This window comes from Poecilia reticulata, linkage group LG9 (assembly GCF_000633615.1).
Source record: "Poecilia reticulata strain Guanapo linkage group LG9, Guppy_female_1.0+MT, whole genome shotgun sequence".
Taxonomy (NCBI): Eukaryota; Metazoa; Chordata; class Actinopteri; order Cyprinodontiformes; family Poeciliidae; genus Poecilia; species Poecilia reticulata.
The window spans coordinates 1,893,269-1,909,800 of record NC_024339.1 but is presented as its reverse complement, the minus strand read 5'-3'; the positions used below and the strand labels follow the sequence as shown (position 1 = coordinate 1,909,800).

General features: G+C 41.6%; 1 protein-coding gene across 1 annotated transcript in view; it reads right to left on the bottom strand.

The window, feature by feature from the left end:
- The window catches only part of unc5db (unc-5 netrin receptor Db), a 227,829-nt gene that overhangs the window by 24,532 nt on the left and 186,765 nt on the right, over window positions 1–16,532 (bottom strand). Inside the window, exon 10 of the mRNA XM_017306901.1 lies at window positions 12,437–12,521. Coding sequence (XP_017162390.1) covers window positions 12,437–12,521 — 85 coding nt within the window. The remainder of the gene's footprint in view (window positions 1–12,436; window positions 12,522–16,532) is intronic.

Here is a 16,532-nt window from a genome sequence, read left to right as displayed (position 1 = left end):
TCAACAGAACACTGCACTTAGAACATATCCTTGTTTTAAGTTGATTTTATTTTATTTTTTGGGTGGACATCGTTAAACACCTGCATCATTGAAATAGCTATACATCCATGATGTTCAAGCTGGGCTTGTAATAAATCTCACACATCTGGCGGCTCCGTCTGCAGCACAAGGTGCCCCCGTTAGTATTTGAGCTGCTGCGCCCCAAGATGTCTGCCCACGCCACTGACTATCCACCTCCTTTTCTTTTCTCATGTTTCCAGACACATAAAAAGTTACATCATCACCAGGGCTGTTGCAAATTGTTTAAAGGGCTAATAACTTTTGGAGAAAGTTATTAATTGCTGAGGTAAAATGGGAAAAGTTTGATATTTCAGGTCAGACAGTATTAAAAGAGGTATATCTTTTTTGTATGTAAGAATCTGTTTGCAGCGACAGCTCTGGAAAAAATGAAGAGACCACTACCTTGAACCCCATTAAAAACCTCATGGTTATTCCACCTAATATTGATTTCTGAACTCTTCTTGAGCTTAAACATCAGTGTTGTTGTTTCTACATGAATATGAACTTGTTTCCTTTGCATTATTTGAGGTCTGAAAGCTGAAAGCGCTGCATCTTTTTCCGTTATTTTGACCATTTTTCATTTTCTGCAAATAAAAACTACATTTTTGCTTTTAACTCCTGAGACGTGTTGTCAGTAGTTCATAGAATAAAAGAAAAATCTTCACTTTACTCAAACATATGCCTATAAAAGTTTTAGTCAGATTGCACACGGCACTGTAACACTGTAAGTGCTGTTCAGACTTTCCATACTTAAGCTGTTCTAATTGTCACAACAGACATGTTGTGTTCATTTCCCTTTGAGCCTTTGTTCTTGCAGCGAGGAAAACAGACTAATGAGAGGAGCCTGAATGCTGCTGGGCTCCGGATGCATCCCTGTGGGGTCACACATCCAGGTCCGGACACCTCAGAGCCGACGTGTCGCTGACTTTTGGCTCCGTGAGTTCAAGTTGTTTCTCTGCGCTGAAGGACGGCGAGAATTAGCTCCGGCGCAGGTGAAGAGTCGCCGTGCTCTGACTTTGAGTCGGAGCATGCTCATTAAAAGCTGCTTACAACAAACATGCGTGGTGGCAGCAGCAGATGGGCTCCGCTGCAGGGATAGTGCAAAAGGAAAACAACTTAACGAAGATCTGTGTGCTGCTATCAGTATCCACGGGTCACAAAGACAGTGGGTCATTTGTTAGCTTTGCTCCGCTTTAGTGAAAGCCGTAGGTAAAGTAGTCTTAAAAATCTATGGAGACGAGCTAGAGAAGTTATGGATTAGGTACAGTTCAGTGAAACAGCAGATTTCCCCTCAATGTATTATGAGCCTGGCGGGCCCTCAGGCTTTACTTGTGCCGCTGCCAGGCTAAGAGTTGTTTATTTATTATAGTTTTTTTTTTTCATTATTATTATTATTATACACCAGTAACAGTGCTACAGGTAAAAGTGTCTCTTAGTTAGAAGCACAATGGCAACATAGTATGGTCAGTATCGCACAGGCAAACTGAGGTCAGGTGTCATTTTTTATTTTCTGTCTGTCTACACGCCAACAGCTTCAATAAAGAAAGTAACAAGTCACAAATAAAGGGTCACAACATTTTGGACACTTTCATTAGGATGACATGCAAAAACAAATATTTGTTTTAACTGTATTTTTTTTAAAGTTTTATGTATTTTTGGTCTGATTTGAAACACAAAAGCCAGTCTTAGGGCCACAGAGGGCCACCAGTTTGGACGCCTGTGATTAAAGTGAATTCTTTGTAACCAGTGACACTGACATCAGCTCTAAAGAAACGTGATGCATCACTGTGAATTCAGCAAATTCAGAAGAAGAATCATTAAAGAGGATTTTCACGCTGTTGGCTAAGCTTAGATGCTGTTCTTCCCTATGAAATATTGATTTGAAAATTTCCTTTAGTTTTTACCCTGATTATTTCTGTCTAAAATTAGAATTAGTTTCATTATCTAGATTCTAGAACATTTGATTGGCGTAAAAAAAAAAAAAGGAAGAAATATGCAGGAGCAAATGATTTTTCATGACGCTGTATCTTCTCTTCAATTATTCAGCAGATTTAAAACAGAGTCAAGTAGAACGCATCTATGTTTACGATGTTAAAGAGGACAAGATGATGGATGAATGGGTGGATATGTTTACTAGTGTAACATTTAAATAAGCAAATGAAGACATAACATTTACACTTGTGGTGTTAACAATAATAATAGTACAATTATTAGTGATTCCTCCTGTCTAAATAGTGCTGTGATGACAACATAAACAGCGTTTTCTTTATCTAAACTTTAGGTTCTTGTTGTTTTTCAGACGACTCAGGCCTGTCAGCAAACGCTTTTGTTCACACGCACACTTCAACATCTTCAGCGCGGCTCGTTTTCATTGTCTTGCTCACTTTTATTCCGAGGGAGGCAGACGGCGCTCGCTTCGTTCCTTTTAAAGCCAGTTGAAAGACGGCTTGCTGAGGGTGTAGCGTGTCACCGAAAAAAACCCGGCAGTGAGGGGAGGGGGGCAGGTTTGTTTCCCGCTGACAGCAGCCGTGCAACAAACACCCACGGTGGGCCGCGCCGGATAAAAACACCCTTTCAAATCACATATTTATCCCCAGAACAACTGATTGTTTACTTGTTATGCCGTGATTCACACCGCCTTAATTGTCTTAAAAGCCTCTGAAATGATACTCCAACTTTTTTTTTCTCTCCTTCCTTTTCTTTTTCTGACACTCGCCCACATCTCCTGGAAACTTTTGTGTCCTTTTTTTTTTTTTTTTTTCCTAAGAACAGCGGTTATGTAAGCTCCTGGGCTATTAAAGCAGTCTTATCGGAATTAAGATCTGCCTCCGTCTCCTGGAACACCTTCATGGTAAATGCTCTTCTGGGTGATGACATCCACTCCAGACTTCCCAATTACTGCCTCAACATCTGACCCGGGGTGTGCATGATGGCATGGCGAAGTGTGTGTGTGTCTGCGTGTGTGTGTTGTACTCGGGATTTTCTCCAGCTGTCAGTTCTTGCAGGTACCTCTCTCGGTTTCTACACCGAGACAACACGGCGACCCCGCTTGACCGCTTCTGAGAGAGCTGTTGATCCCTCAGCCATCAGCGCTAAGTCTGATCATGTGCTTCGTAGAAAAGGAGCGGACTGCCTGCTCCTTAAGTAGCCGACGGGCTCGGGCCCCCATGGCGGTGATTTCTTCTCTAATACCGTGACTGTCATCACGCTGAAGGGCTCTGCACGGCTCCCTGACGAGGCGCATTATTTAACGTGAGCAATGACTCGCTCCTCCGGGACGAGAGCCGAGCGAAGAGCGGCAGATTGGGTCACGGGCGGAGACGGTGGGCTTAATGAATGCACCCATTAGCACGCTCCATTACCTTCACCTTTATTTGCTTGTAGTCTCCCCACCTGTTTGGCCCGAGGTGCTTCTGTCAATTTCGAGTTGACTCAGACACCTAATGTGTAGCGCGGATACATTAATCAGCCAGGCATCTCGAGGTGAAGTGCCAAAATATCCAAGAAAGACGTGGAGTTTCACTTCTTCTTCCGCGTCGCCTTTTCTCCAATTCTTCGCCGCGGATCAAAACACGTCTCCTTAGTCAGGCTTTGATCTGAGCTTAACCTGAAATGTGAGCAATAATTTTAATCAGCAGTTGCACACGACACAGAATCTCGACTCGGAACGCTAATGACTGTTCTGACATGACGCCACTTCCACTGTACTCCCAAAGCCCCGTGAAAGAGGAAACAAGTGGCCCCAACAAAGCTAATCACTTGAAATGGCTCACCATGCTATTTGGTCACTTATTACCAGGAGTGTTAAACTGACAGCTAAAAATACCACCAACTCCCCGAGCAAGTTCAATGAAAGGTTTAGGCAGTGGAACGCAAACAATAGTTTGTTTTTCCCACTTGAAGCTTAACAGTGTGTTTCTCTTACTTTGTTCTCTTTAGGCAGCTATTCTTGTGTGTAAGAGTGTGTGTGCGTCAGGTCTGCTGTGGTCAGTATCTAACGAAGGAACAGAGGTGAACCGGTGAGAGGACTCTTGGGGGCTGAAGGAAATTAAACCTGTGAGGATTGGAAGCTAGCTGGTGATGAGCTAGCCTGGACATTGCCTTCCTGTGCTATTCTGCTCGATTCGAATGTTACTTACAACTCAGTCTGGGTTTTCTACCTTCTGGGCCAATCAGCGATCAAATGGAGAAACTGAGAAGATATCGATTTTCTGCGTTGTTTTAGTCTGCCAGTAGTTTTAGTAATGCCAGCGAAGGAAGTGAACAAAGCCGTTCAGTCCGTGTTGGCCACTCTTTCAAATATTGAATTAACGTCAACAGCTGACTAGTTCAGGTAGGTACTTCTCTCTTTGCAGTGGAGGAGGATGGTTGTTTACAGCGCAGGCAATTTCTGGTAAGCTTCATAGCGTCGAACTGGTGCATCACATGTGTCATGGGCAAATGTTAGTGACTGGGTAAAATTAAAAACTTCAACAGAGGTCACATCTTCAGGCAGCAATCATTTCTCTGTAGCAAATAGCTTGATGTAGTACAAGGGTCTGTGTTTTTACCGGGCTATAGAGCTGCTGCAGCTCACATTTCTAAAGAGGCTAGTGCTCACTCACTGGTCACGGTTCTTTGTTTAATGTTGGTTGGAAGACGCTTTGACAGTTGAGTAAAACACACACCGTCTGTCTGAGATTCTCTTGATATGATTAACAGGTAAAAACACTTTGTGTTTCACACAGTTTATCCTCTCCCTGGTGAGGGCGGTGTTGCTGACAGTTATGTGATCTAATGACCTTCAAATAAAGCGGGTAAAAATCTAAATCCCCTCTGATTCTTCCGTTCAGACATAAGTCACAGTTGTGAACAGTGATGCTGAAAGTTGTGCACTTTGACCTGAATCTGGATACATCTCAATGCCACGCTTGACAGGGAGTCAACATTGCAAAAATAGATATTTGTAGGATTTTTATTTATTTATTTTTTTCTTGCCTATCAGTGCAGAGGTTGGTTGGACATAAACCTGCCCCGGTGACCCTGAACACGATAAAGCAGCTACCAACTTTTGATGACTGTTGGATCCTCAGGAGGCAGAATTAGCAATCAAACCTGTCTGAAAGACACTTATTCAAGATTCCGAATCAAAATGTCTTGTTCTAAACATCCTTTTTTTTAATATCATTTAAAAACTGAAGTGCTCCCGTAAAAGCAGGAGATATTGAAGTGGAACATGCCTCATGAAAACAGTCATGGTGAAATATAATCCCTGGCTGTGTTGGTTATCACTTAGAACACAACTTTAATCCCTTGCCTTTGTCACAACAGCAGTGAAGCTGCTGACAAAGAAACAGAAAGCATTTTCAAAAGCTGTCCGAACTTCAATCCAATCAGTGAACAATGCCGTTCCATTTTAGCTCTTAGATAATCGGCAATAATAAAACATCTTTACGGGAAACACAAGAACAGTTAATTAAACGGAAATAGCGCTCAAATGAAGAAGCAATGGGGTGAGTATAGCTTTTCAGCTGAAGGAATCTTTGTGTTTAGAGACACAAAGCAGCTTAATTGCATGACTTTTCATTGCAGAGACCAAACGGCGGCTTATTTTCTCTTAGTGTTCGTCTTCTCCTTTGTTACCTGGAGGTACAAGACGGCTGATGCTGATCCAAGCACAGCTTTACGGGCTGATTTATGGGCTACAGGCTTTCTATACGAAAACCTCTCTAAGTTATTGGACTGTAAACTGTGACACAAGAGTAAATCAGCAGAACAAGGCAAGAAAACCATTTTCACTGGTCAACGCTGCAATTACCTCAAGCCCAGAATAACCAACGCTGTGTTCTGCTCTGATCTTTTGTATCAAATGATGATTAGGCATACATACAGAGCCAGTCAAAAGTAAAAGAAAAATTAAGGCTGGGTTAAGTAACTTTATAAAAACCATTTTGTCAGTATAATCTGTAAATAGATTGATCTCCTCCACTTACTATCTGAGCTACTATTGCCGTCTGAAGAAAGGCTCCGCTCTCGGTCAAAAACACCCCATCAGAGCCAGGAGGAGGGTCTAAGCACTGTCACTCATCCTTGTGTATGCACTGCTAAATGTGCCAGTGGCGGAGAAACAACTTACACTCACAAAAAAACTGTTTATCCAATGTCATCGGCGGCCATGCTAACTAGCCTTAGCATTCATAGTAGCCTCTGCTGACAGGAAGAAGTCATAGTGTAGCAGATTATCTATCTTACGCAGTTATGACAATGATCATTTCTTTAATAAATATGTAAAAATAATATTTATAATTATAAAAGTTACTTTAACCATCAACTTAATAGCCTTTGGTCTTTATTTTCTGGAGATGTTCTACTTTCAGCATGAATTCATTTTAACCTTTGTGATTTTCTCCAATGCAAACAATTCATCACAGGCTGAAATATTTACATACAGTGCGGTGAAAGAGCATTCGCATCACCTTGGTGAGAGGAAGGAGCGGGATGTGGACTGAAACCTTGAATGATGGCTCTGTCCAAAGCTCTTGGCAGCTGGAACTGGGAACAGTGAGCACTGACAGCTAAAGGCAAACACAGCCACCACGAAACATCCAGAAATGCGGATCAGCCGGGTCAACCGCTGCAGGCGACCTGGACTCTGACTAGAGGGTTACGAATTAAAGCAGGAAACCGTATAGCGCCTACACTCAGGGGGCTTCACTGCTCACAGTGTGTACAAAAGATAAAAGGGGTTAGCCCTCACTTCATAAAACTGATCCTCTGAGGCGGTTTGAGACTGAAAGGTTTCTGATTAATCAAACAAAGCTGAGACTGGAGATACAACAGCAAGTCCCAAATGTTATCCTTACTGCTGAAAAGCCAGCACACAATGCCTTGTTACAGATTTCTCTACGCTTTGCTTTTTGCCAAACTTTATTGTTTAAGATAATTAACTAAATTTTGCTGGACAAAAAGCTATCCAAACCAACTTGGATAATATTTTGACAACTTTGTTCAGTGTCACTGCCCATTGCCAGGCCTGAAAGAAATGACTTTAAGAGAACCTGTTTGACATCACAAAGTAGGCCAAAAGAAAGCAACACACAATAATCCCAATTTGTAAAAAAAAAAAAAAAAAAAAAAAAAATCAAACAAAAAAACTAGACATCTATTAATATTTGAAGGGTTACAGAACAATTTCTACAGGGCTCTGCTTAGTTGAGGCGAGATCTGTTCTCAATGTCACGGCTGCATGACCAAAGTGGCGTCACTTTCTTCTCATGCCTCATGTCGTCTACTCCTTCTTGTCACAACCACCCTGGCAAACATTTTGCACCCCCTCTCCATGCCAAATTATTGCGTGATTGGTCTGTATTTTGTGGCTGTGTTATTTAGGCGAAAAACTGCAACAGCAGCTGTAGCAAACACGTCAGGACCTCCATGTTTGTTTTCCCCAATCTGTCAGTCATTTCTGTCCAACGGGAGCAATGATAGTTACAACTTTGTTTACAACATATAGTCCTCTTGCAGACATCCTTAGGTAACCACAAAGAGAGAGTGAATATTATCTGACTAAAAGAAAAACTTCCAATACATGTTCAGCTATGTATTGGAAGCTTCAGGAGCCTGCAGGTAATTAGAAACACCCCAGTGGGAAACGATCTGAGTCTGGAGAACGAGGTCAGGAAGGGACTGGTGTTTTTGCAGTAAAGTAAAAGACAGAGTACTTTGGATGTCCTCGCCTGGCAACATGCAGACAGGCACTGACAGCCAGGGAGAAGACGACCACAGCAGACCACAGAACGAATGCGGGCTTCTACCAGAAACATCAGCACATACCGCCCGGCTCCCACAGAGTGACAGACAATAAGAACTCCAAAAGAAAAGGTGACGGCACTTTTCATGCGCCTGGTTTTGTGTTGCTTAGTTGTTCTCATTTTCAGACTTTGTGTTTTACAGTTTCTGTTGGATTTTATTCAGCTCATCCAGGCATTCTGTTTCATGTGTTTGTTTTTTTTTCTTGCATTTTGTATCCCTGCTGTATTTCTTTGGTTTATTCCCTGACTGTCAGTTAGTCTTGCTTTCTACTCCACACTTGTAAAAAAGCTTTTAGCTGAACAGCTAACATAGAATTTGACAGATGGCTCATTGAGATTCACTTTGTTGATGTAAAAATACAATTTTAGTACAAACTGTGTTGACTTTTGACTCTTTTTTCTTGCAAATACAACAGAAAATGGTAACAGACGTTGTGAAAAGGGAGTACGTGGTTACAAAATCATTTAAAACTGATTTCCAATCTGTGGTTTTAATAATGCTTGGTGCCCAACCTTGTGATACAAATATTGACCAATTTCAATTTCTTTTTTAACACTAAAGACAATAAAAATCTATGAGAACAGCATTCCATTTATTTTCCTAGCCTTCCTAGTGAGAAGTCGTTAGTTTACCCCATTAAGAGCGGAGGTAATGCCACGCAGTGCGGGAGTGAACCGTCACGGTACAAAGGATTGTTCCCCAGATTTAAAATGCAAGGACCGAATGAGTAGAGTTCATACTTTTAACTGCCTGCTGCATAGTGCGTTAGCAGCTAGCACAAATAACAGTGGTTAGCACTACTAAAACTGCAGTCTCACCTTTTTTCCACAATGTCTACCTTTAACCTCAGTCAGAGATTTCTCTTTCACAGTGCTCTGTTAAATGAACTGAAACCTTTGAGAAACCTGTTCACCCCCTCACCAGCGGTGGCGCTACACCAAAAACCTTCAAAGAAGACATGAGGGCATCTTCCTTCTTTACAAAATGTAAACAAAGAAAGAGTGGTGTCCCAATTTAACAGCTGTTGGATTTCTATTTTGTCTTTGGTAAAAGAGCATTTCTCCTGCTATCTCTAGATTCTGGTTCTGGATCTGCATCCCCAGAACCAGAACCAAACATGTGGAAGGGGCATTCAGCTTCTATGCACCACAAATCTGGAGGACAGTTCCAGAAAACTGCAAAACAGCTGAAACACTGAGTGCCTTTAAATCTACACTTAAAAGCCGCCTGTTCAGCGTTGCTTTTTAACCCTAATAAATGAAACATTGACCAACATATAATGTGTACTGGTATTGTAGATAATAGCCCTCGTCAAAATGTAATGTTTGTTACTGGTTTCTCAATTGTTGACTCTGTTGTCTTTATGACTTCTTATTCTTGTGTTTTTATGATGTAAAGCACTTGAGCTGACTTGTTACTGAAACGTGCTCTACAAATAAAAATAAAAAAATCAGTAGTTTGATGACACATCAAACTTAAATAAAAAGTATCAGTATCAGTGTTTTTATCGGTGATACAGGCCCTGTATTTACTTAGTATCGGATCGACACCGAAACATCACACCTCTAGCGTAAAGATCGGCTTCCTTCTTTTTGTCATAACCCTCAACGGAAATATCACTCTCACGCTTTCGGGTGCAGCATTGAAGGTTTACTTTCGTAAGTGATCTAAAGAAACTCCATTTGCATGATGTCTCTGCTGTCTCCGTCTTCTTATTTAATGGCGCCGCCGAGAGGAGCTACGGCCCTGTCATTACTCCAGCTAACGCGTTGGTTGCAGTCTTTTTTTTTTATTTTTTCCTTCTGTGACTTAGCTCAAAAGGATCATTGTGAATAAACCGTGACACTTCAGAGAGAATTGGAAGCTCTCGTGGGGAGCGTGAGTAGTGGAACCCCGCCCTCCCCACCTTTCCTGCAGAGCAGCTCGGTCCGTCCGAGGGTCATTACCGAGCTGTGACAGGAATGCAAAACGCGGTGCGATGGCGAGATGAAAGGGCCTGAGGGAGACGTCTGCGGCGTGCGCGTCTGTCAGCGCACCAGGAGCCGTTCATCTCTGCATTCATCATGGTTTAAACTAGCTCTCTGGGTCGTGACTGCCTCCCGGGGAAGGTGGAGGAGGGGGGGGAGGGGGCATTGTTGACACCAAGAGGAGTTGATAACTACATATTGACACTCAGAGCAGTGAAAGAGGCTGTAAAGCAGAGACTGGAGGACTGGAGGTTGGACTTTGCTTCCTACAGCAAAGTGAAGTACTAAATGAGGGGATCTACTGCAGAGAGGCTCGAACTCAACTTTCTCCCCTGCAGCTGGGACATCAAAGCACAGACTGCCACCTGCGAGAGGCTTCTGGATGCGAACACCCGTACTGCCGCGGTGCTGAGAGGAGTCCTGTGGGGAGCGGGAGTCAGGCTGGGCACATCTGCTGCGGTAGCCTCAGGGTCAGCCAGCGAACAGAGATAGTCATGGTTCAGACGTCCAGACTCCATGACAGAGGGTTCTACTGCCCACCAGCTACTATACAATCTGAGAGTAACATGTAATATCGCTTCTGTTTTGTCATGTTTAAAAGTTTTACATCATAAAACAATTTCTTTTTCTCAGATATAGATAAACCGTGTAAGTTTTTGATGATGATTTTATTTCTTAAAGGGGCAGTGTTATGTGAAATCGACTTTTTTGAGCTTACCATCATGTGATAATGTTATTCCTGGAGTGCTGCTTTGATTCTTTCATGCACATTTGAGAAATCCCTTAATCTCCATGGCAACATTCAGCTGTGCAAAACGCCTGAGTGGACCTAGCCCCGCCTCTAAGCTGCAGTTTCCAAGCTAATGAGGTTCTACTTCACTCAGCTCCTTCAGACTAGCCAGCAGCAATTAGCAAACACCTGGTAGAACTATTCATCTGTTTTCTCAGTGAAATACTGTTTAAAGGAGCCATGTTGGGATGACTTCCTGAAGGCAGAGTTTCAGCAAGAGGAGGAGCCTTTAAAACCGAAAAAGGGCCAATTTCAAGTCATTAAATTAGAAAGTCCAACTTTTTGATATTGATATGGCCCAGAATGAAAAAAACTTTTGACACCCTTGATCTATAACATAGATCCATCACAGAAACACAATTTGCTTTTATGATAAACAACAATTTTGTTGTTTTGAGACCATGTTCAAGTAATATATTGATAACGGCATCATAAAACAAGAACACATTCTCAGAGATCAATAAATGTAGATAAATCAGAGATCAAACAACAAATAAAATGAATGATGAAGTTTCTGGAAACAAAATTGATCTTCAAAAAAAGAGGCTAGTTTAGACTAAAACACCTGCCTGAAGACTTTTAACATCCACTTTTTAGTAGAAAGACAGGAAAAAGCAAAATGATAAATCATTCATATAGAAATTATTGAGATCTTTTGAATTGATCATGCCATTAATTGTTTTATTGCTTATTGTGACAGGCCTATAGCAACACAAACAAAAACTAGTCCTCAAATAGTGACCATTTGACTGAAATCGGACAACAGTAATTCCTCATTTTGGTGACTTACAACAACAAAAATACAATAATTTTTTTTATTATAGTTTTATATAAGGTTGGCACAAGTAACTCCATTCAGAGGAGGATTACTCTTAAGTAGATTGGTTTGGATAAGTAGGTTTTTTCTCTCTTATTGAATGAAACCATTTAAAAACTCCATTTTGACGTGACATTGTTTTGGTCGTCTGAGAGACTGAAGTGTGAAACAAAACAAAAAAAAAACAAAAGCAGAAGAAACCTTGAAGAGAAGAAAGACTTTTTTCGCAGCTCCATCGTTCAATGCGACCTTTGCAGCGCAGTGGAGCGGCCATCTCAGCCGTGTGTGTTACGGCTATGCAAATAAAATTCAGAATCACCTTGTCCAACATGACACAGCGTTTTCTCAGAGCTGACACAAAGCTGAAAAGACTGAATATTGCTGACCCTAGTCAGAGGAACTGGATTTTATGAGCCCAAATCTGCAAAGAGCTCCTTTTAGAATAGCTTCAAACTAAGAGCTGTGTATGTCTTTTTTTTTCCCTGACATGATTTATTTAGTCACTATGACGCTTTCTACATAAAAGATTAGCAAACAACCTGATAGTAAACCCAATAAGAGGGGACAGGGTGCAGTAAGTTGTGAAATAAACAAATGTTAAATATAGTTATCATCATTAAATGCTCCTTTTTTTCCTTTCTAACTCGATTTATGACACTCCACAGAATGAGAGGATTTCAAAAAACAAAACAGGCTCATTAAACTCCACTCAACAGACATTATGTGGTAACAAATCACATTACTTTGACGCTGCGAAGCTTCAATCTAATTCTTTGCTAATTAAGCCGCCAATTACAGAGCACATTAAACTTTCTAATTGGTTTCGGTGAGATAACGGCGGCCGGATACGCTACGGTCCGACCGCAACGCCGCCAGCTGCGGGGCGAAGAGAGAGAGACGGCGAGCGGGTCAGAGAGGACGGACGGCGAGTCGGAGCAGATGGACGATGCGATGCAGAGCGACTGACAGACAGATGCTTGAAATGATATTTCAGTAAAAGTGGAGCCTCACCTCGCCTCGCCCTGATTGATGACCATGCACATCTCCCAGGACATATTTTCAGCCACGGCTCCATGAGGCACAAGGAGGCTGACCCCTGAGGGAAAAAAACACACACACACAAACACACATCCGTGTTAACATGGGCAGACATGGCCGCCTGACAGCGCGGGGCCAAACCAACCTCAACATTCAGCTCAACACTATAGATACCGGCTTTATCCATACTCCTGTCAGTTCTTTTAACTTGACTAAGATCATTCTTTTTCTGCTGAGCAGGGTAGGAATTGTTTAAACATGTGATTGTTTTCATTTTTAAATACATTGTTAATGGAAAGAAAAAGTAAAGAAAGCATTTGGCTCGTGCTGGAGGAGCTTGGAGTTCATTTGCAGCCAAAATGATGGCGACGGTTGTAGGAGCCGTCGGTTCCATTTCCACTCCATCCGTCTTTGTCATTAGCTGCGTTTTTATTGACTGTGTAGCTGCACAATTTCCAAAAATACATTTTCTTAACGGAAACATGCCAATTTCGAAGAAACAAAAAACTCTTGTTTTTTGCTAAAAGGTTTTGGCAGTTTGAAGCGTTTCTCTGTGAAATTGGTTTATTCACAAAACTGAAATAGAAACACTTTTTTTTTGTCACAACAACCGGATGTTGCCACTGATGCAAACCATGAAGAAGAAAACAAAAGGATGTAGCATGCTTTTAATGATTTACTGCGTTAAACTTATTCACGTGTGATTTTAGTCATTTAATGGAAACACCGCAATTGACAAATTGTGTTTTTTCATTATTAGTGGAATATAGACAAAGTTTAGCGCACATGTGTAATGGAAACACAATGTGTGCGTGAGTAGTTGTAATGTGAATTGCTTTGGAGTCCTCTGGACTTGATCAAACACTATGCACATACAGGCCTTTTATCTTTCCTTTAACCTTCCTTCCCTCTGGACAGCAACACTTCTGTTCCAGCATCCTCTAGTTCATGCTAAGCTTAGCTTAGCTTGTTTGTCCCTTAACATCCTCACCAATCTCCTTTCTCAAGAGGTGGACAGTTTGACTGAGAGGTTTGAAATCTGGACGTGATTTCTCCGTTCTGAGTTGTGACTGGTTGGTTTGGAAAGCTTCACAGTTAAATCAAAAACCAACACACAGTCTGGTGAAGATGGAAGGTAACACATTCATTAACAGTTATTGTGCAACATGGCCCTCATATCAAAGTCACCACACCAATGACGGTCAAGAATCTTAGACTAGTCATAAAATAATTTTCATGTTCATGATGGGAAAGCTTCTGAAAACAACTGTACTCAAAGTTTGATGTGTATGCCCGAGTAAAGAAGAAGAAGAAGAATTCCAAACCTCTTCTAATCATCCATGTTCACTGAGCTGGTGATTAGACAACTATAAAGCAAAGCAAGTAAAGAGTCTTTTCAGGATGTTAACACACCAGCACTGTGCCTTTACTGCTGCATAATGCCTTTCATCTGCTGCTGAGCAAAGTGGCGCCGCATTTACATGGAGGAGCAAAGATCATATAAAAGGTCCTGCTTTACAAGAGCAGAGCAGAGCAGACTTCTTTAAAAGAAGGCTTTTCGATGCCTTGTGGAAAGCGAAACGTTTTGTGAAATGTAAATTCTAATAAGTCTGCTCAGATCAAATAAACACCGTTTCACACATCAGACAAGCGGCTCTGCCAGGACCACAGAGGAGGGAAAACACGTAGAACCGCATTTCTTCAGTCTTGCTTTTGATAAAGGGTGAGATAAGTAAAAAAAAAAAGTGTGATCACTTCTCCAAGCTAGTCAAAGTCAAAGCAAGTTAGCAACAGCGTAAAGAGGCAGGATTATGTAAAATCAACTTTTTGGAGGTTGACATCATTTTATTATGTTATTCCTTCATGAAATACATGACAGAAGTGTTGCCGTGATTATTTCATGCATGTTTGAGAAATCCTTTAATCTCCCATGGCAACCATTCAGCTGTGAATAACACCTGGGTGGACCTAGCTCCACCTTCAAGCTTTTCAAGCACCCCTTCCCCCAACTTTCCCACTCAGCTCCTTCAGACTAGCCAGCAGGAATTAGCAAACGTCCGCTGAGCTCATTACATCACCTACTTCTCAGTGAAACTCTGATGAAAGAAGTTATTAAAGTGTTGATAGAGGAGCCATGTTGTGGTGACTTCCTAAAGGTGGTGTCAAAAAGAGCAGAAGTTTCCTAAAGAGACAGAGGCCCAATTTCAAGGTGATAAATTTTGAAGTCAAAGTCATATTTTGTATATACATAATTTTTATAACAACTGAAGGTAACATGATAACTTGATTGTGGTATAAAATGGCTCCATGTGCCTGGGAAATATATAATACTGCCCCTTTAAATACTTTATCCTGGCTGAGGTGCTGGATGTTAAAGCAATATGAACATCATTCATAGCCAAAAYGTGACTCCTACAGTACAACACACTCGTATCATCCAAGCATCTTCTGAGTTCCTGCTGTGGGGCAGGAACAATCTCAAGTAGCAGTCAGCCTGGAAGACGGTTGCTGCCTGATTGTTTCATTCCCAACGATCTCAAGAATTTCCTTAAGATAAACTTTTTAAATTAATTTGATGAAGAAACTCAGCTTAATTCACTTTTGAATAACTAGGATCACTTGGAAAGTACGCTTGATTGAATGAAAATGACTGTTTTGTAAATTGCCTTAAGATACCATTTGTTGTGAAATAACGCTAAACAAATTGAATTGAACTGAATGAGAACTAATTTTCACGCAGAGCCCTTATGAGAACAGAAAGAAAAATACAAGTTGTCTGCTAAAGCCATTACACATTGAGGTCGGCTAAACGTTTGGTCACAATGTTCGCTTCTGCGAAAGACGAGAAGTGATTTTCTTCCTCCATTTAAAACCTCTTGGCCTCTGTATCCACACAGGAGCCGTTTCTTTGATAGAAAGTCGCTCCAGTTGCGGCAAGGTCTGTGGAATAATTAGGACATAAATTCACGGAGGGAAGCTGCTAGTCAATTTTTAAAAATGTTATTCTAATTTGAATTTAATTCAGTCTTTCAAACTGCGATGTGGTCCGCTCCTGCTGTGTTGGGATCCACGGCGAAGCCTCAACTCGACAGGCTGCATCTTCAAAGTCTTCGTGAGACTCGCGCAGATGTGAGAGATGCTGCTGCTTTACGGCTCATCACCGAGGTGACCAAAGGCTTCGGTAATCTGCGGCAAAGTAGAGTGTGTGGGGGCTGGCGGTTCAGGCTAATGAACGGCGGTCCCTGCAGACACGCCGTGTCAGCGTCGCACTTGACGACGGCGGCAACTCCTCGACTCAGATCCTCTGGCCTGAAAGTCGCCTGCAGGAGGCTGATTTCACTTCAGCCCAGAATGCCGGCCGACGGCGAAGAGTGCCACATTTCACACACACACACACACACACACACGCACACACGCGCACACACACACGCACTGTTGTGACCTTCTGGGCAACTGCAACATTTGCTGGCGACGCCCTCGACAGCCTCGTTTATTTTGTAATCCCGCTCACACTCCTCGTTGTGTGTGAATGTCTGATTCAATTGCGGGTCTCGTTTGGAGGGTCTTGACCAACTGGCTCCAGACTCTGTGGTTTTTGTCAACTTACACAAAATCATACACTTATTGTGCATTGTAAGCTGATGAATTCAGTTTAGAGATCGTTTATCAATATGTGGCTACAATAACAATACAAGTTTATTTTGAAATGTATTAGAAAAATGTCAAGAAGTAGCTTTGGTCGAGTTATTAACCATTTTAAATTAAAGTGGCATTCTTTTATGAATGTTTGAAAAGCGCTTTAAAAACCTCTTCGACTCTAGGCCTCCTTTTGAGCAATATGGCTGAAAATAACATGCCCAAAATGAATTGAATGTATCTCAAGAACTACAGAGTTTATTTTAATTGTTTTGGTATCAAAACAAAGGCAAGACCCTAGAGAACATGTTACAGCTCTAAAAACCACCCTGCCTGTTACTGAGGAAAGTGTATTAATATGATAAACAGCAGAAATTAAGAAAAAAATCAATTTCCGCCTAAAAAAAACCACTTCAATCTATGAATGCTCCTT